The sequence below is a fragment of the Sphaerodactylus townsendi genome, linkage group LG03, assembly GCF_021028975.2.
Source record: "Sphaerodactylus townsendi isolate TG3544 linkage group LG03, MPM_Stown_v2.3, whole genome shotgun sequence".
NCBI lineage: Eukaryota > Metazoa > Chordata > Lepidosauria > Squamata > Sphaerodactylidae > Sphaerodactylus > Sphaerodactylus townsendi.
In genome coordinates this window covers 152574058-152594807 of record NC_059427.1, presented here as the reverse complement: position 1 = coordinate 152594807, position 20750 = coordinate 152574058, and the positions used below count along the sequence as shown (strand labels likewise).

General features: G+C 45.6%; 1 protein-coding gene across 3 annotated transcripts in view; it reads left to right on the top strand.

The window, feature by feature from the left end:
- Positions 1 to 20750, top strand: part of LOC125428495 (transcription factor Sp7-like) — a 100360-nt gene that overhangs the window by 47957 nt on the left and 31653 nt on the right. For 2 of the 3 annotated variants that reach the window (XR_007243853.1, XR_007243854.1), the window contains exon 2: positions 16938 to 19026. Coding sequence is in view for 1 of the 3 variants with exons in the window: in XM_048488659.1 (XP_048344616.1) it covers positions 16938 to 18215 (1278 nt within the window). In the remaining 2 variants the exon portion in view is untranslated. Of the gene's footprint in view, positions 1 to 16937; positions 19083 to 20750 lie in introns of those variants that run through there. The other variant, XM_048488659.1, reaches the window with a different exon arrangement.

Here is a 20750-nt window from a genome sequence, read left to right as displayed (position 1 = left end):
ATCCTCCTCCACTGTGTCCTCTCAACAACCCTTTGAGGTAGGTCAGGCTGACTGTAAATGTGACTCATCCTGTAGTCATCTAATGATCTTCATGGCCTAGTGGGGATTTGAACCAGCTGTTTGTCCAACACACTAACCAATCCACTTTCATGATTCCCAAAGAGGCAAGACCAAGCTATTCACAGACAAGGCAGGGATTTCTACATACTTGAGGGATTCCCCAGGAATGCAAAGAACTTTGTACTTTGTAAATTAATCAAAAGAATGCCCCCTCAGAAAGAGAGAGAAAAATGCTCCAGCCTGATAAGAACTGAATATTATCTAGAAGGAACAGAAAAAATGGGAGTCAATTATTTCTTTGATTTTATCTTGCCCTTTTCCAACCAAATTCCAGGAAGGCTGAAGTGGACATTCATGGGAAAAGAGATAGGAAAGGAGAGTTAATTAGTTCAAATTTATGAGTGCTAATAAACTTCTGGATGCAGAAGGTTAGCGGAATTTACCAATAGTTCCCTCCTTCCTTCAATTCTTCACTGGCCTCCAGCTTTTATATAATATTCATTCAACACAGGGTCTCAGTATTCTTGGTTTAAATCATCTACAGTTTCATGGTGTATTTCTTGGAGGGTAGGCACCACCCTCCCTGCCACACAATTTCCTGGCTATCCCACAGCTCGAGAATTCCCAACAGGATTTACAAGGAGGCAGATGGAATCTGGGCATAAACCAATTTGAGCCTTGATCGAGAACTGAGGGAAACTGGCAGGCATGAGAGTTTGCTTTTTAAAAAAATGAAGAATAACATTTATTCCGAAAAAGACACACAGTGGAGACAAATATGAGCAATTAACCTAACAGCGGTAGGATGTTAGCTTCACATTGTATCAAGAAAGCCTCAAGAAAACCTCTCAGTCAGGTTTAATACATGTAAGTACAGCATTGTGGTGCAGCTGAGTGGTGTGCCAAACCCGGAAAATTGTGATAGTCATACTGTGGGCATGTAGCCTTCCCTTTCCTGATGAGGAACTAGCCAAAGGGCCCTGATCCAGCTACAGTTCAACAACCCTTGATTCTTAGTAGTAACTAATTTAAGTGCCAGCAAATACAGAAGAGCTTGAGAATGTTTAACATTAGCTGGATTAAGGCCAACATGTTTGGGTTTACCGAGCATTTTGGAGAAACACCAACTGAGGGCCTCGCTACAAACCAGGCTGTTTACAGGTCTACTCTGTACCAAACCCATGTTCTGTTGATCTAGAAATACACTGGGAGTTCCATGCTGAAACTTAACTCTCAGATGCATGGGGGGTCTGGTTTGGATTGGGACTGTAGTGTGTGGGGATGGAGCACGTAAGCCTCCCCACCCCTGCATTTTGTCAACCTGAAACAGCTTTACAGGAATCCCTTAATTACCCTGTTGGGGAAATAAATGCACATGGAGTAATAGGCTACATGTATATTTCCAAATACAACCTCTCAAATGGTCCCAATTTTTCCCCTAGGCTTCTGTATTTGTGCTTGACTCAGGCTGACTCACGCTATGACAAACCATTCATTTCAACTCTCTGAAGTTTTCATCTGCAAAGATCAGCTATGGATCAGAAGCAATCTATATTCTTGCCTAGGCATAAGATATTGTGTTTGGCACTGCAAATACCTGCCCCTGCCCCCCTTCCCTTTTTTCCCCAAAGAAGGCCCAGTTGCAAAATTGGAATGAATTATGCAAATAAAATAAATTCTCATAGATGTGTCACTTTGGGGATAATGTATAATTGCTAATTATGGCGGGAGAACAAATGAGCAGAGCATATTGAGTCCTCAATCAGAGAAACAAGAACTGACCTGAGGTTTTTGCTTGCTTAGGTCAGAGGTGTCCAATTGTTCATGGACTACATGTTCATGGACTACAATCCCATCAACCCCTGCTGGCATGGCCAATTGAACACCCCTGGCCTAGGTGATTTAAATTTTTGTGACCTCTCCCTGAATGGCAAACTAGACTATCAAGAGTTGACCTCTTATGAATTTCTAAATTCAGCCACTTTCATTCAGCCAACCTCCCACCCAGAGATCCATACCCTTGTTTCATTGAGTAGTGTGAGAAAAATGGGGGTGGTTGGATTAGAATAGGTGAGGCCATGTCATTTGCATTTTCAGAAATGAAAGTGACATCATGACATTTTGCAGTGCTCAAAGAGCTACCCAAGTCTCTATGGTTTTTCTCAAAGATTTGGGGATTTTCTAGACATTCGCTGATGCTGATTTCTAAAGCCTCTGTTGCCATTTTGCTCCTGGAGATTGCAAGCAGGGCAACCTTGACTTTTCTGGACTAAATATGACCTCTGAATTCTGGAATCATTACTAATGTATATTAACACTCCCATCATGCCCCTTTTAGCAGTGTCTTGGATTATTATTATTATTATTATTATTATTATTATTATTATTATTATTATTATTATTTACATTTAATAGACCGCCCTACCCCCGAAGGGCATTTAAAATATTCCCAGGGTGTGAGAAAATATGGATCTTTACATCAAGAGGGGAGACTTCTGGAATTAACTTCTGGGGGATGTTGCAATGGGCACAAACATAGATGGCTTTAAAAGGAGGTTAGATGAATTTATGATGAGTAGCTCCAGTCCCTCATGGCCACAGTTACTATAGCAGAAGGCCTCTGAGTACCACAGCCTGAGGAAATCCTCAATCTCTACGCCCTTTCAATAGCCTTGTGCTATAACTGGCTGGCCACTGAGATAGGACACTGAATTAATGGACCCCTGGTCTGCTCCAGCAGGGCTCTTCTTACGACCTTTGAAGTATATAGCAAAATCATGGGGGTTTTTCACTTCCTGTGTCTTAATCAATCACTCAACCTTTTCTACAATCATCGATAGCACAAACCAGCATAAGTTAGATAAGATATTCACAATTAAAAGGATAAAATATATTAACTATCTCAGTACATATATAAAAGAATCTACTAGCAAAAGAAAATAGCAAACACACCAAAAAGGTATGGGAACATAAGGGGGATGGGATAAGAGTGCACATATTAAAAGGAAACAAAGCAGAAGGGAACAATAAAATTGACTGATAAAAGACTATCATTATTAGGTCACAGTATACTCTAGTACAGTGATGGTGAACCTTTTCGAAACCAAGTGCCCAAATTGCAACCCAAAACCCACTTATTTATTGCAAAGTGCCAACATGGCAATTTAACCTGAAAACTGAGGCCCCTTCCGCACATGCAAAATAATGCACTTTCAATTCACTTTCACAATAGTTTGCAACTGCATTTTGCTATTTCGCACAGTAAAATCCAGCTGCAAAGTGCATTGAAAGTGGATTGAAAGAGCATTAATTCTGCATGTGCGGAAGGGGCCTGAGGTTTTAGTTTAAAAAAAATGGTTGGCTCAGAGGCGTGTGTTACTCAGGAGTAAGCTTGGTGAAACAACCATGCAATGCTTCGAATGGGTGAATCACGACCTTAGGAAGGTTTACTCAGAAGCAAGCCCCATTGCCAGCAACAGAGCTTACTCCCAGGTAAAGGATCATGCCCAGGCCAGCCTGTGTGTGTGTGTGTGTGTGTGTGTGTGTGTGCGCGTGCGTGCGCGTGTGTGTGAAGGTGATTTTCCGTCCCCCCCTCCACATTATGAACTCTGTGCGCGCGTGCCCACAGAAAGGGCTCTGAGTGCCACCTCTGGCACCCGTGCCATAGGTTCGCCACCTCTGCTCTAGTAAAACAGCTTTAGTATTAAGCCTGGTTTATAGCGCATGCTATTCTGCAACGTACTTCAAGCGCTGCTACACAAAACCTGGCAACACTGTGTGTTATATCAGGCTTGGTATCTGTAAGCAGCAGGGAAATATAAAATTGTCTTGTGTGACTTGGAAATCTGCAGCAGTGGCAAAATAAAACTAGTATGTATATCTTTATAATACTGTTATTTTTGTAGTACTGAAATTCGAGAAACACAGGTTCTATTGGTTGTTGTGGTTGTGGTCTGGTAGATTTTGTTCCTAACATTTCACTTGCATCTGTGGCTGGCAACTTCAGAGGTGTATCACAGAGAGAAGTCTGTTGTACACTGTATCCAGTGAGAAGGGGAAGTTTCGTGGGGTATATATTGTCCATGTCCCAGGGCGGGGAACCAATCCGTGAGCGTTTGGGTGGAACTTGCTATGCACCCAAGTTCCACCCAAACAGTCACTGACTGGTTCCCCACCCTGGGACATGGACAATATATACCCCACTTAACATTCCATTCTCACTGGACACAGTGTGTAACAGACTTCCCTCTGTGATACACCTCTGAAGTTGCCAGCCACAGATGCAGGCGAAACGTTAGGAACAAGTTCTATCAGACCACGGCCACACAGCCTGGAAAACCCACAACAATTAGTTGAATCCCTAATTCTATTCTATTCTATTGTTTCTATGTGTCCAGATCCACGGGGACATTATGTTTCCTGACAAGGAGTTTTCCTGTAATCCATCTTCTCTCCCCATGTCATGCATCAGTTTAAAAATGGGGGAGAAGTCATGTGGCTGTCCATGTGGCGCTGGAAGGTTCTGAAGATGAGCAACAGCAGTTGAGGGCTGTGCATAGGCACCAGGAGAAGGAGGAGGGAACTATATAATGTGCTGGATTTTGCTTTGCTCACATTCCCCTCAGCCTCAGGATGGGGAGCGGAGGGAGGAAAAGGAATGAATGAAATGTGACTGAAGACTCACTGAATGTCCGTGTGGGAAGATTCCACTCAACCAGCCCCAGGAATTGAAGTCCTTGTGAGTCATGGTGTTAATTAAAAACATTGGTTTTTACAAAAAAAGGAGGGGCGGGGGGAGAGGGCATACTAGGAAAACCAGGTCCGCACATGTCTGCATTTCTGAAGGGCTACAGAAGAATAAATAGTTGACAGCATGGGGAAGTCAGAAGGGAAATGCAAGGACACGCACAGAATGTGAGATGACAGCTGAGACGTTTGGGCAAAGGTCTAATCAAGCCAGCGTCTTCACAATATAATGGCACATAAAGACTGCTTGGCCGTGTCAATTTTGCTACCAAACTAACTGATGGAACAGTACGTTTTAAACAAAGGAAAGGAACATATAGTGGGATGATGAGGGAAATCGCTAATGAAGCAGGACATGAACATGACAGACCGATTGAAGTAGACAGGAACTGAAGTTCCTCAGAAGATCCACAAATAAGCATGAATATGAAAGAAAGATCCTTTGCCACTGTATTGTCAAAGGCTTTCATGGCTGGATTCAACTGGTTGTGGAGGGTTTTCCAAGCTGTGTGGCCATGGTCTGGTAGATCTTGTTCCTAACGTTTCGCCTGCATCTGTGCCTGGCATCTTCAGAGGTGTATCACAGAGAGAAGTCTGTTACACACTGTGTCTAGTGAGAAGGGAATGTTTATCGTAGTGTGGTATATATTGTCCATGTCAGCTAACACATCTTTGAATCAGTTGAACCCAGAGACTAACATTCACAGTAATTGGCCAGCCTGTCTGCCTTCTGGAACGGGGAGAGCTTTGCATCAGAAATGTCTCAATGTCCCCTCTGGACATGACACTGTGCACCATTGCAGAGCTCCAGCAATCCCCAAAAACTTTGTGTTAAAAACTGCCCTGGTCTCATCCCTCAAAAGATCCCAGGGGTTGCCAGCCCTTAGAAACCATATCCCTACCCCTATCAGTATGTAAGATATGACCTGTATGCAGAGATGCTGTAGGCACAGTTGCTTACAATGGCTTTTTCTTTCCCCTCTGTATAGCCTCTGCAGTGTTCCCTGCCATTCCTGGCCATAGCAGGCATCACTGTCACACACACATAAATGTTAGGTGAGGTTTTGCCATCTGTCAACGACCAACAGTCTGGTTGTCCTGCCCGTTGCTCCACCCACTGACATCTGTATGGAGTCAGCTGCGGGGTTTGAAGGAGAACTGGCTCAATGTCAGGTTCTGTGACTGGACTGGAGTCAACAAGGGACTCTGAATTCTTGATCAGAAGTCTTTATTGGAAACAACAGCATGTACAAAAGCCAGTTCTGACCACATTTGCAATTGCCCCTGTCTTTATCCCCACGCAGTAACCATAAATCCCCCCCATAAATGTGAGAAAGACACAGCAGAAAGAAAGAGCCGTTGTGGAGGTGATCATCCCAAGGCCAGAGAAGCAATATACCAGCCACCTGCCGCTGCCCCCTTTGGAGAAAGGTCCATTAACATATGGGAGGGAGGCCCCTTCTCCGGTGTAGGTGTGAATGCCCCCACCTGAGGGCATTCCTTTGATGGAAGGAGAAAACATATCCTGACACTGTCCCTTTGCATGTGAGCTCCCAGCATATGTAAAACAATCAGAAAAGGGTGAATGGGATACCTCTAAAACTCCTTGACAATTCCCATGCCCGCCTGGACCAAACTGCTGCATTCCACCTTCTGATTCTGATGCCACTCCTGTTTCGTTGGGGATACAACATTCTCTTGGCACATGCCCAATGCAATGGCCCCAACTGAGAATGCACAGAAGACACAGTACTTGGAGCAACATACTTTACACCGCATTTTGTAGGAAAACACCTCAGCTATGTTGCTATATGCAAAATCACTTCCCTTTGGGAAATAAAAAGTTGAAATCCTTTCAATCTGATAAAGAAGTCCTTGGCTAAGACCAGTGGCCTCAAACTTTTGCGAATAAAAGAGAAGGCAGAGAGATATACCTGCAGCTGCATAAGCCACCCAGGAGAAACCATCCAAACAGTAAACACAGCTGCCCAGGGTTAAAATGTGCCAAGTGCTCATTCATCTGATACTCTTTTCATGGCCTCGGCCTGTGAAATGGAGAGATTTCTTATCGGCTTGTGCGCCCTGTCTTTGTATCATTTTAAGACCAGGATTTTAGCCTTTGCATTGCCTGTTATGACAACTGGATGAAAAAGGTCCCGAAAGCACAAGGCAAATCAAAGCTCCCCCACATACGTTATTTATTTAAACATCATGTTTTAAATGTTTTTTTAAACAGCATAGTTTCAATATATTTCTATAATTAACCTCTGTTCTATGGACACAAAACCCTAAAGTCCTCTAGCCTACACGTCTGTTTCCAAGGCCAGGGATGCTTGAACACCCATGGGTTCGGCTCACAACCTGCTTACCAGTTGCAAACAGGGAGCTAGTTTTTCAGTTCCACCCTTTCTTCTCAAATCCCCTAAAATGTTTTTAAAGCGTTTTCAATCCCCTCTTTACAATGATGTATGTCAGCATTTCCCCCTCGAAACAATTCCTGACCACCATTATGTGAGTTTCCCTCTTTTTTTCGTTCTGTGTTGAATCAATGCTAATGCTTCATTCTATACGCCTTGCATACTTAGAATCATAGAATCATAGAGTTGGAAGAGACCACAAGGGCCATCGTCCAACCCCCTGCAATGCAGGAACACACAATCACAGCACTCCCAACATATGCTGATCCAGCCTTTGTTTAAAAACCTCCAAAGAAGGAGACTCCACCACTCTCTGAGGCAGTAAATTCCACTGTCCAACAGCCCTGACATTCAGGAAGTTCTTCCTAATATTTAGGTGGAATCTCTTTTCCTGCACCTTGAATCCATTACTCCGTGTCCTAGTCTCTGAGGCAGCAGAAAACAAGGTTGCTCCCTCTTCAACATGACATCCCTTCAAATATTTAAACGTGGTTATCATGTCACTCCTTAACCTACGTTTCTCCAGACTAAACATCCCCAGCTCCCTAAGCCTCTCTTCGTAGGGCATGGACTCCAGACCCTTTACCATTTTGGTTGCCCTCCTCTGGACCCGCTCCAGCAGGTCAATATCCCCCTTCTGCAGTGCCCAGAACTGTACATAATATTCCAGGTGAGGTCAAACTTGATTCTTCAAAGGTTTGTCCCCCTAAAATAAAAGAACAAACAGCCAAATGCTGCAAATAAAAGGCGAGGCGGAACGGAGTGAGCTCAGAAAATGGCTGAGGAGAAAATTCAGGGAAGCAGCAAAGTTTGGGAAACATAGTAAATAGATCACACAGTGGTTGAACAGAGAATTGTTTTAAAAGGGGATTCATTTAAAACATTTTGTGACCATTTTAAAAAGTCTGACGGTAAAAACAATGCCAAACTCCATGGAGGAAACATTTTTTGCCCTGCCTCAAAATGTTTTAAAAGTTTGGGCAGAAAGGGCCTTCATCTGTTCATTGACACATCCCTGGATGTTCAACAGGTTGCTTCACCGTATTCCTCCCAAAAGTGCAATACAGTGGAACCTCGGTTTTCGCTGGTAATCTGTTTGGCAATGCTCGGCGAAAACCGAAACTGGGGAAAACCGAGCTACGCCGTTTGCACATGCACTATGCAAACGGTGTAGCAAATTTACACAAAAAGCATAAATTTATGCAAACGGCGTAGCCGAAAACGGAGGTGCCCAGCGAAAACTGAGGCCAAAAAAATGTCCAGGGGAGACCGGCAAAAACTGAAACTGGCGAAAACTGAAGGCGACGATTACCGAGGTTCCACTGTATAGTGCGATTGCTTTTCACACATGTATTCACTCATCGCTCAATAAAGTTATTTTCCCCTATTTTCTCTGCTCTGCTGCTCCATCAGCAAATGTTTAAATTAACAATGAAATCAGTCCCAAACCAAATAAATTAGTCTTCAATAAATGTTGTGAGTTTGGTTTTTTCCTTAAATCTCACCGTTTGGTATTTGTCTAAGTAGGCCTCAGTGACATTAATAGCTGCCACACTTTTTGAATCTGCAGCGTTTGTGTGCACGCTGAGTTCAGACCGTACCTGTTTGGCAGGTGCTGAAATCATCTGGCGCCAAACCAAACAGGCTCAGGGCCATGCCTTATACTTTATCTCCACCGTATGGTAATTATCAGTAGACTAGCTCTGAATGCAGAGTTATCATTTCTAGGTGTAATCGCTGTTTACATGGTTTTATCTCAACCTTTCAAAACGCACTCTTGCGCCCGTGACCCTCATTCTGTAAAGTAGTTCTAATCTAATAGATTTGTTGTAAATGCCAAAGACATTACCCCCCTGTCATCCGTCATAAAACCTGTAGTGTAATGCACTTTGGGTGCCCATGATTGCTATTGTTTTCTGTGGAAGGGATCCATGTTCTCTCTCTCCCTGCTATCTATGATTTCCACCTTTCTATTTTTCTGAACTATAAAACCACAAATGCTTATTTGTTTTTGGCATATCTGCTAGTGCTGTGATGCTTCAACAGGTTGAAGCTGCAGTCAGGCCCCTTCTGCACATTCAGAATAATGCATTTTCAATCCACTTTCACAATTGTTTGCAAGTAGATTTTGCTATTCCGCACAATAAAATCCAGCTGCAAAGTGCATTGAAAGTGGATTGAAAGTGCATTATTCTGCATGTGCGGAAGGAGCCTCAGTCCTTACTCTAGACATGTGTTGGGGTGATTTTCTTCAACTGCCTGAGCAACCATCCATAGAACTTGTGCGAGTCTAAGAACGGGCTGGCCACCACCAGTGGCTTTCTGAGACAAACCCCCCCCCCCACATCAGCTGGACGTTCCTGCAGTGGTGTATTTGCCTAGGGGACATGGGGTACCCTATGTCCCTGGGTGCCCCCTGGGGGGGGGGGGGGCACAAAATTTCAGGTTCATTTGTGTGTGTTTTGTATTTTTTAGTGTGTTTTCAGGTTTTGGCCTCCAGGGGCGCAGTTTTTAGGCTAACAACACTGGAATTTCAGGAATTTTTCAGGAGACCCTCCTGATGATACCACCCAAGTTAGGTGAGGTTTGGTTCAGGGGTCCAAAGTTATGGTCTCCCCAAAGGGGTGCCCCATCTCCCATTGTTCCCAATGGGAGCTAATAGAAGATGGTAAAGATACCCTGAAAGTTTGGTGCTGCTAGCTTAACAATTGCACCCCTGACAGCAGGCACCCTCCAATTTTCCCCAGATTCTCCTTTTAAATCCACCCCCTCTGGCATGGACATAAAGGGAGAATCTGAGGTCCCCAGTTTAAACATTGAAAGTGATGCTGTTTTAGGGTGGGGGAGAATCCACCCCAAGACAACATCACTTTCAATGTTGTTTTAACTGGGGACCCCAGATTCTCCCTTTAAAGTGGATTTAAAAGAAGAATCTGGGCTCCCTAGTTTAAACACCATTGCAAGTTATGCTGTTTGGGGGTGGATTCCACTGGAAGTGTTTTGTGAGAGATGATGCTGACATTTGTTTGGTAAATGTTTTGCTAGGGGTGATTTGTGAGAGATTTATATGCTTAATACCCACTTGCACTGGCTTGGAACTGTTTCTCAGGCTAACAACCTACCTCATAGGGTTGGTGGGAGGACAAAATTAGGAAAAAGAATTGGTGGGGAGAGAGCCATGAATGTTTTGCTGGGTGTGGGAGGTGTTTTGGGAGCTGGTGCAAAAAATCATTGTTTGGTTGTGGTGGGGGAAGGTGGCCGCCCATGGGGGGGGGGCGCCAAACTCAGGTTTTGTCCCCGGGCTCCAGTTTGCCTAGATATGCCTCTGAATTCCTGTGTATGGAAAATCCAAGTTATGATTGGAACCATATGCCCTCCCCCCACCACTGCCACTGCACAGACAAACAGGAACACACACCATGCAAAGCAGATGGCCCCATAGATAGAGCTTCATTCACAGATTATGTATAGTGGTTGTATGCCAGCAACATTTTCTATAGCATGTTTTCTCAGTGCCACTACTTGGGTTTCAATCATAGGCGAAGTATGGTTCTATCTGTCTGTCGGTCTGTCTGTCAGTCTATCACCCTATCAGTCTGTGATCCTATCAAACTATCAATAGTACAAATGCAGAACAAAAGAATGATATTTAATATTTTAATATTCAGAAAGTAAGAAATCAGCTTTAGGAGAAACATCAAAGGTCAACAGTCCAAAATGGAGGCGAGATGATATTTAAACCAGATGGATTGAAGCATTAAGAAGACATCAGGATGGGAGGGGGGATTGAAGAGAGCACATGCGTGTACAAGAAACCGCAGGAATCCCACCCGCTAGGACCTGCAAGTGACCTTTCCATGCTAATTTTCTAAGAAAAGAGGAACTCACCCATGCTACCCGTCATGGGTAAGAGCACAAACCCAGGGCAGGAAAGGGCAAATTCTCTGCAAATGCACAAATCTTGCCCCATGGCAGAATAAAGAAAAATGGCAGGGAGAAATGTGCTGTGAAGGAAATGAAAGCAAGTGGAAAGCTTCTAAAGTATGGGGGATGTCATAAGTGCACAACAGATCATAGTTTGCACCAAAGCTTCATGTTGTGTCTGAACTGAATCATTGTCATATTAACATAAGCCAGCATAATGGTAATTTCCCTTGCTTTCAGAGCAAAGGTTCACATTTCACCTCTGGCTGTGATGCCACAAGCAGAGGTTTGTGAAACTACCAGAGCAAAATATAAAGCTACTTGAATTTCAAGTTTTTTCACATTTCAGGTTCAGAAATTGAGACCTTTTTCCTCAGGATACTGCATGAATTTTTCCAGTAAACATAAATGGCCTATCTTTCTCTGCTGAGATACAAAATACCTTGGCAATGTACCAAAAATTGATATCTCACAGCACATGGTTTACCACATAGCAGGTGAAACAGGGGCAGGAGTTGGTCATGAAGACAAAAATTAACAATGGCCATTGGTCCTGATTCACCAGATGAGGACTCTTACGTTTTACAGGTAAAATGTGCGTACAAAACTCACCAGAGGAATTTTGATCCCTCATGTGCGACATAATGCCTGAGTAGCTGCACAGGAGAGAACAATAGGTTGTCAACAAGTGTTTAAAAATATGGAGACTAGTTTAGTTCAGGAGACAGAGGTATTAAGGGAAGAGTTTAACTTGAAATAGTAAGGAAGTGGGTAGGTGGGTGGGAAATGGTTCCAGAGGTCAGCAGCAGCGTAGCTGAACTAACATCTCTGATAATGCCATCCGTCATATGTACCTCCTTGTATAAAAGACTTTCTGGTAGAGCATTGCTTAGGATACTTGCTAAAGAAGTTAAACTGGTGTTGGCCACAAGGACCAGATTTGAGCATCATAGTCTTAACCCCACTTTCTGAAGATATTTGCAAGGTTCAATCCTTGATGGATCTTCGAAAACTTTTAGAAACTATTGAAAATTCTGTTTTGCCAACTTTATTTATTTGTTTATGTATGTATGTATGTATGTATGTATGTATGTATGTATGTATGTATGTATGTCTGTATGTCTGTATGTATTTATTTATTTATTTATTTATTTATTTATTTATTTATTTATTTATTTATTTATTCGACTTCTATACCGCCCACCCCCAGAGGCTTTTGGGCGGTGTTTGAGAGGAGTTTGACAGGAGAAAGAGTGAGGCCGTTTCCGCATGGTCCAAATATCCCAGGTTGAGCAAGAGAAATATCCCAGTTTGGCCAAGAAGTTCACACGGTTCCCAATCCTAAAGCGGGTTTGTCCCACAATATTCCCCTCATCCTAGGTTTTTCAAAAACCGCTAAAATGTTGACCTTTTCCCCAAAATCCTGCATTGAATCGCATCTGTGCAAAGGCCACGGGAGCAAACCCGATTTATTTTTCCCACACCACCGCCTGATCTCCCTGCCTTACGTCAGGCTCACCCTGTTCCAGCTCACTCTTGCCAAGTGCCGCTCACTAGTTGAGCTGCAGCCAGCCCAGTCCTGTATCTCCTGGCTCACATTCCCAGTGGGATCCTGGCAGTGGCGTATTTGCCTAGGGACAGGGGATACCCTCTGTCCCCAGGTGCCACTGATCTGGTCACATGGGGGTGCAAAATCGGCCCCCTACATGACCAGGAAGATGGCAAGGTTCTCGTCTTCTGGCACCCTCGGCCCCACCCATGTCATCATCGACATGGGTGGGGCCAAGGAAGCCAAAGGACCCCCAAGCCTCACCCCCTCTCAACTGCTGGCTCCCTCCAAGCCCCGCCCCCCACCCCCCTCCCAGCTGCCAGCTCTGAGTTGAACGTGGGCTACGGGGCCCCACCTCAGGTGTAGTGGGGGGGGTGCCCAGAGAACGGATGTCTCTAGGCACCATTTGCCTCCAGTACACCTCTGGATCCGGGGAGGGGAGGGGTCCCATGACAGCACCAAAGACCAGTCAAATGTTATTTGGTATATGGTGTATGTGAGAGTGTCTCGTGCTGTGGTTTCCTGCACACCTTTAAATGTGGCTGGGACATAGTGCTCTGCCCAGTACTGGTCAAAAGTTTTTACTTTGTATAGCACAACGTGCTTGCCATGTTGCCCACTGCACTGGCTCCTTTCCAAAGCTAGAGGAAAAAAGGGGGGGTGTCCTGCTTGGTTTTCCTATAGTTGCTGTGGGTCTGTCAATCAGAAGCCTTTGGGAGGGGGAGAAGAGCCAATCAGAATGCAGCACCCTGGGAATGTTCGAGCACGTGTGCTGCATCTACATTGTAAAAACAAAAAAAATCCGGGCTCATGCAAAATAAATTGGAGTATTTCCTCCCAGTCTTAACTTGACTCCTTCACAGAAACAGGTACCCATGCAAAGGGAGAAACCAGGATAAAATAGACCAAGATTTTTAAAAACCGAATGTAACCCAGTATAATTATGCTGTGTGGAATCAACCAGAGAGAGAGAGAGAGAGAGAGAGAGAGAATGGCTCAGTTCACGTGACACAAACTTCCAGCCACAGTTTCTGATCCTAGTTTGATAATGGTGGAAAATGCTGCCCAGTCACAGTCAACTTGAGTGTTACTCTGGAAGGGGCATGGTGAGGGTGTTCCAGGAGCATTCCAGGGAGGGGGCAGAAGAGCGCAGGAGCTCGTGTGCCCCAGGTGCAGTTCCCCCTCACTCCACCCCTGGTCATTGCCTGTCTCTGTGGAGCAACCCTGGACTTCTTTGGTGGTCTCCCTTCCAATTAATAACCAGGGTTGATCCTGCTAGCCTAGGGTTTCTGGATCAGAGCCTTGGTTTGTTGGATCCTAACTAATAGATGGCAAAGTACCTTTTGCATTCACTAACTATTCACTAACTGCATTCACTAACCACTAATTACAATATCAATTGTTTGTTTAATTAAATCATGGTTTCTTTCCTGTTCTGTCTAACTGAGCCAAAGTGGTCAGATCATCAGCTTAGGTGAGACCCAGATTTAAGTCCCACTCAGCCATGAAGTTCATCAGATGACCTTAAGATTTATCTCAAAGTCTAACCTACCACACAGGGTTCTGGAGAAGATAAAATAAAAGAAGGGAGAATAATGCAGGCCATCTGGAACTCCTGGTAGGGAAGGTGGGGAAAATGTAAAAGGTAATAGAAGGCAATGGGAAGATATGTCCTCTTTAATTCCATATTGCCAACAGTTTAACTCACAGGTGTCAAACTCACAGCCCTCCAGATGTTATGGACTACAGTTCCCACCATCCCTGCCAGCATCACACTGGCAGGGGATGATGGGAACTGTAGTCCATAAGATCTGGAGGGCCACGAGTTTGACACCTATGGTTTGACTGAATGCTTGTGTATCTTTTACAGCTGGTTGCTTTACCCATTTATAAATATTTGGCCCTTTCAGGTGAAAATTTTTTAAAATTTGTGGTATCCATCTTTGGCAGCTTAATTGGTAGCTCACTGGCTAAAAGACTATCAAAATATAACAAATACAAAAGATGTCTCTAGGCAGCAATCAATCAAAGGGATCAAAAGGCCAGATGGGATCAAAGGGATCAAAAGGCCAGATGCCCTCACTAACTGATTATGCTATCTTCATGGTTACTCACATGCTAAATGGGAGGATCCCACCCAACACATGCAAATCAAGCTTGCTAATTGCACCCTTTACACTTGTTAACAGGCAAATGGTTGTTTCTCCCACCCTGGACATTCCACAGGTATATATGCTCCACTTGCTTTACTACCATCAGATCCTCTGAAGATGCCAGCCACAGATGCAGGCAAAACATCAGGAGAAAATGCTACTAGAACACGGCCATACAGCTCGGAACCACACAACACCCCATCATCCTAACTGAAAGGGGAAACACCGGAGGAAAAAGGAGGGCTCAGATGACCAACTTCTTCATATCGCACATTGGGTACAACTCAGGCCCCTTCCACACTTGCAGGATAATGCACTTTCAATCCACTTTCAGTCCACTTTGCAGCTGGATTTTACTGTGCGGAATAGCAAAATCCACTTGCAAACAATTGTGAAAGTGCATTGGGTTGGGTTTGGGGAAGACATATTTGCATTTAAAAAAACACCTTAATATACAGCTTTCAGTGTTCTCAGTAAAAATAGTCAGTTCTCCACGATTCCTTACTGGGTAGGAGTTTCCCTTATTTTGTTTATGAAAAAGGGACATTATTGTTCTCATCGTGTGTGAGTGGCTTTATGACTGCATCCCTAACATCTCCCCTCACCAGAGGCGTAGCAAGGGGGAAAAGCACCCTGTGCACTGGTGTAGGCCCTGAGATAGCGTACAGACCAAGAAGCTAATAAGCCAAACCGACAAAGAATAAAATTAAAGAAATAATTTTATTCAGACCAACAAGGGTTCTGCTAGCATCAGGAGAGTCGCAATCAACTGGTCCAAACCAGGGGTTTATAAAGGGTAAAGACAGCATACATCAAAAGGGAATAGCCGATACATGGAAAAGAGTTACAACATAAGTAAAAACAATCAAGAGAAGGTTTCAATGGCCCTTCCCACATAGCGGAAAGGGCGCCTCTCCACCGGCAGAAATTATGCTGGTGGAGGGAAGGGGGCTGTTCGCACAGGAGCATGCGAGCGGCCCCTGTAGAGGCCAGCACAGAAGCCGCCTCTTCTGCGTCCCCCCCACTCACCTCGTCCTCCAGCGTCGGTCTGGAGGGCTGCAGGGACCCGCCCATGCTGCCCTCCGACCTCCAGGGGTCAGAGGGCAGCGTGGGCGGGTCTCAGCAGCCCTCAGACCGACGCTGGAGGACGAGGTGAGTCGGGGGACAGGAAAATGGTGCCTTCAGCGCAGTGCGGTTCGCACCGCGCCAATGGGAAGGCAGTGCTTTCCAAAAACCTCCCTCAGGAAGTGAGGTAGAAAGCACCTTCACGCCTCTCGGGGCCACACAGGACGGTGCTGCTGCATTGCAGCAGCGCTGCATGTGCGAACAGCTCCCCAGTGACCGGTGTTTTTCTGTCCCTGGGCCGCTGTTTTTGGCCCCGTGCAGAAAGGGCCAATGTTCCCAAAACATTCAGAGATTTAGATACATTGTTGACTTGTATTAACATAATTCACACTATTGACATCCTGTTTCGAGGATGTTTCTATTTCCTTATCTAAATGTGCCTTTATGGCCTAAACTTTATCTAAACAAAAGAAACTAACTGCCGACACTTCTCTGGGCTATCTCAGACACTTGGTGCCAGGGAGGGAATCTCCCAGGACAGGAAAAAAGGAGTTTTCTTTATCATTGGGATTCCTGCATTCTTGTCGGTGTGATTTAGGACAAAGCGGTCTTTGCTGGCACTATGAATTCCATTTGGCCAGTGTCTGGAAGGGCCGTGTACAAAAGCCTACGTGGTTTCTCGCTTAGCAGCTTATGGCTGCTTGTTGTTCAGGGCCTGTACTGGGTTTCCCTTTAGAGCAGAAATTCTGATTTTCTTCTGTGCTGCTCACACTGGTGCGTCCCCCGTCCCCATCCTGCCCTGCCCCCAGAACACCCTGGAACGCCCCCACCACATCCCCGGAAGGCCCTCACCACACACCCCACAGGGGCACACGCCCGATGCATTGCGCACATACACACAACTTCCCCCTTGGAGCTACGCCTCTGCCCTTCACTTATTTCCAGTAATCCCAAACTGTCCATCCAGTTGCCCTTTGCCAGCACTTTGCTTTCTAACTTCCTTTGTTTTTCTTTTCTGACTAGGAAGAAACCAGCTATGGCTCCAGCCCCCTTGCCATGCTGACAGACACCTGCAACAAATTTGGAAGAACTAGTCCATCGCAGGATTCACCTCCTCCAGGAAAAGCAGAGGACAGTTTGGGGAAGAAACCTTATCTTTTGGGACTGGAGCCTTTTGCTCCAAAAGTCTGGGGGGCTGAAGGGATGGGAGATTCCTACACGGCCACTTTCCCTAACGGGAATGGACTGGTGTCCCCCTCAGCCAGCCCGCAGGCTTCCACCACTTACAACAATGACTACAGCCCCTTCTCCCACTCCTTTCCAGCCTCTCCCTCATCTCAAGATCCATCTTCTCTGTTGGTGTCCAAGGGCCACCCATCTCCTGACTGTCTCCCCAGTGTCTACACCTCTTTGGATATGGCACATCCTTACAGCTCCTGGTACAAAGCCGGTATCCACCCAGGCATCTCCACCAGCTCCAGCAACCCCACTGCTTCCTGGTGGGACATGCACTCCAACAGCAATTGGTTGAGCTCTCAGCCCCAGTCAGATGGGATCCAGGGCTCTTTGCAGTCTGTGCCTAACCAGGCTTCCATCAGCCCTCAACTGCCCAGTTACACCTCAGAATTCACCACTTTGAACCCTGCCCCTTACCCTGCGGTGGGCATCACTTCCTCGTCCCACCTTCTCTCTTCCGGCCAGCACGTCCTGCCCCAAGAAATGTACAAGCCCAAGCCGGTGGCCAACAACTCCCTGATGGAAGGCGGGATCGGACTGAAGTCTGGAAGAGGGGGCTCATTCGGGAGCACGGCAGGCAGGTCTACTTGCGACTGCCCCAATTGCCAAGAGCTGGAGCGGCTTGGGGCCTCGGCAGCCAGCCTACGGAAAAAGCCCATCCACAGCTGCCACATTCCGGGCTGCGGGAAGGTTTACGGCAAGGCCTCGCATCTCAAAGCTCATCTGCGGTGGCACACCGGGGAGCGCCCCTTCGTCTGCAACTGGCTCTTCTGCGGCAAGCGATTCACCCGCTCGGACGAGCTGGAACGCCACGTCCGCACTCACACCCGGGAGAAGAAATTCACCTGCCTGCTATGCAACAAGCGCTTCACCCGCAGCGACCATCTCAGCAAGCATCAGAAAACCCACAGCGAGATGGGGGTGGGCAAGCCCCCCAACAGGGAAGGGGAGCGAGAGGAGGCTGCTGCCGTGGCTGGTTCCCCCACAACTGGCCTGAAGGATGGCCTGCCAGGAGAGGAGAAAGATACCACCAGTCCAGAGCAGAACAACCTACTGGAAATCTAAGTTGTGGGGTTGAATGTCTGCTCCACCTTTGTTCTCCACCACCATTACCACCCTTTGAAAACGTCTCTCATCTAAATAATTTATTTCTTTGGGGAAAATGCAGACATAGAGGCTGTTGGTCTTTCTGTCCAGACAAGACATGTGCCAAACATCATTTCCACCTTAACTCCTAAAGCTAACTCAGCTGAGATACCAGAAGGTCCGTGACTTTGTGGCTGAAACCACAAATATAGCCAGAATCTCTGGTTGTTCTCTGCGTGGTTGTAGCCAAAGCCTTTATCCTGAGTTCATTCAAATGTGACATTTAAAAAGAATGAACAAGACATTTGGGGAGATGCCAATAAATATCTGCAGTTAGCCTGTCTGGGGAGGTTAGCTGACTGGTGGGCAATGCGAGATTGAAGCAGGGTTTTCTCAGGGTATGTTTCGGAATCATTTTCCATCGAATGTAGCCTGCAGAGCATTCAGTCTGGAGCATTTCTCCTTTAACACCTTGCTGAAAGTTCAAATCTGCTCAGCCACAGATAGAAAGAGGAAGGCAAGAGGTTTGGATTGCTTCAGTACTAGGGTGGGAGTATTTGTATCCCCAGAGCACGCCCCTGCTTTAGAAGTGTTCAATAGGTAAGCACAGTCGCTAGCTTGGGACACGAGAAACAGGCTTGACTGGTCCAGATCTTGAAGGAGCTCGTGTGGCTTTCAGAGCTGCAGAGAACAGCAGATTCTTCCAGCGGATGCACACTGCTGCGAAGATGAGAAAAGCCACAGAAAGATGCGAAAAGACGAAATCCTGCCCTCCATGAGACTCTTAAAGGTACACTAGCCCTCCTCCGGGAAGCAGGGCAGGTAGGCTGCTCACAAAGCCAAACAAATTTTATACATACACTCTCTCTGGTCCCTTCCGCACATGCAGAATAATGCACTTTCAATCTACTTTCACAATGGTTTGCAAGTGGATTTTGCTATTCCGCACAGTAAAATCCAGCTGCAAAGCGCATTGAAAGTGGATTGAAAGTGAATTATTCTGCGTGTGCGGAAGGGGCCTCTTCTTTCTCTCTTATAAAAATTTGGTGCCCACTGGTCTGCAGGTCATACATCTGGCCATTCCATATACACGTTTTGCATTTGGCAGCAACAAATCTAGGGGTTAGTTCAGAAGATAGTTTTGAAAGGGGATGGATGGGCACTCCGGTTTTCATCCATTTACAACTATCTACACACAGTGCAGGCTCTGTCCCGTGCCACCACCACCCCCGTCCCTGTCTGTTGATATAAGCCTTAAGGTCTGTGAAAAACTATATAGTCCTGACCAAGGAGTTCTCACCATTCTGCAAGGGTCAGCTCTATCCAGGTTTAGTGTCTGTACAGCACGTGAACAGAAGCTGTGCATAAATGTCCTGCAACTGGGGTGGCGTGGCCCTATATAGCTGAGCAAGACCATTCTCCCATTGAAATAAAAAAGTGTTCATGTACTTTGTGCTACGAAGAGGTTAAGGGGGCTGGGAAGAAACCAAAGGTCAACCACTCTGCTGGAGTAAAGATGGGGCTGCAAGCTGTCCCACAAAGGTGCTATGAGACCCTTGGATTTTCCTCTCCCCACGTATTTAATCTAGAAGTATATTTATTCCTTAAATTATGATGACAATTTAACAGTTGGAAGGAGGTCCCCGGGTTTTCCAAGAGTCCTGTTGGACATGAGGCCTCTGTTACCGAATCAGGGGTTGTCCCTCTGTTAATCGGAGGACTTTCTTTGTGCAAAAGAGCATACTTGCCCTGCGTCCTCTCTCTCTTTTCGTGTGATGAAAGAAATGAATATTTTAAATCTTGAAATGCTTTGCATTTCTGTTTTCTTGTGTGCGTTCTGAAAAAGAAATCCATCATGATTTGAAAACCCTTGTTTCAGGTTGTCAGTTGCCAAGGGCTCTCAGTTTGGGCGGGGTGGGGGGATGATTTTTGTTTAAGATACTGACAAGTGGATTGGGGTTTTTGCAGGGATGGGTGCCCTCGACAAAGGCCCCGATTGCTTTGGGGTGTTATTTGCTTCCAAAAGATCCAATCTCTGTGGATTTATACAGCTAAACTGCTTTCATAGTCCTGCTTTCTCCTGAATCCTGGTCAAGGCTAGCAGATGGATGGAGGAATTACATATTACGCTGAACAAGGGGCTGCTGCCAAAAATAGCACCCCTGAGTCGAGTTCTTCCCTGCAAAATTTAGGCACACTTGCTCATGTCATGACAGCATCACATTGTGTACTTCCCTCCCCTGGTTTCATTGGCTGGCTGGAAGAGGTGAGGGAATGTGACAGGATGACATCACATATATCAAGGTGCCGGAATATCTCAGCAAGAGCAGGGGATTATTAAGCTATAAAACCAGATATAATTCTGCAGTTGTGTAAAAGAAAGACATATTGTGCCAGCATCAGACAGGTGCCAATCTCCTGAAATATTTCTTGCACCATGCCACGTTCTAATGGATTTTTAAAAAAAAACAGTTTGGATTTTGCTTGTTTTTAATTTAATTAAAAATAAAATGT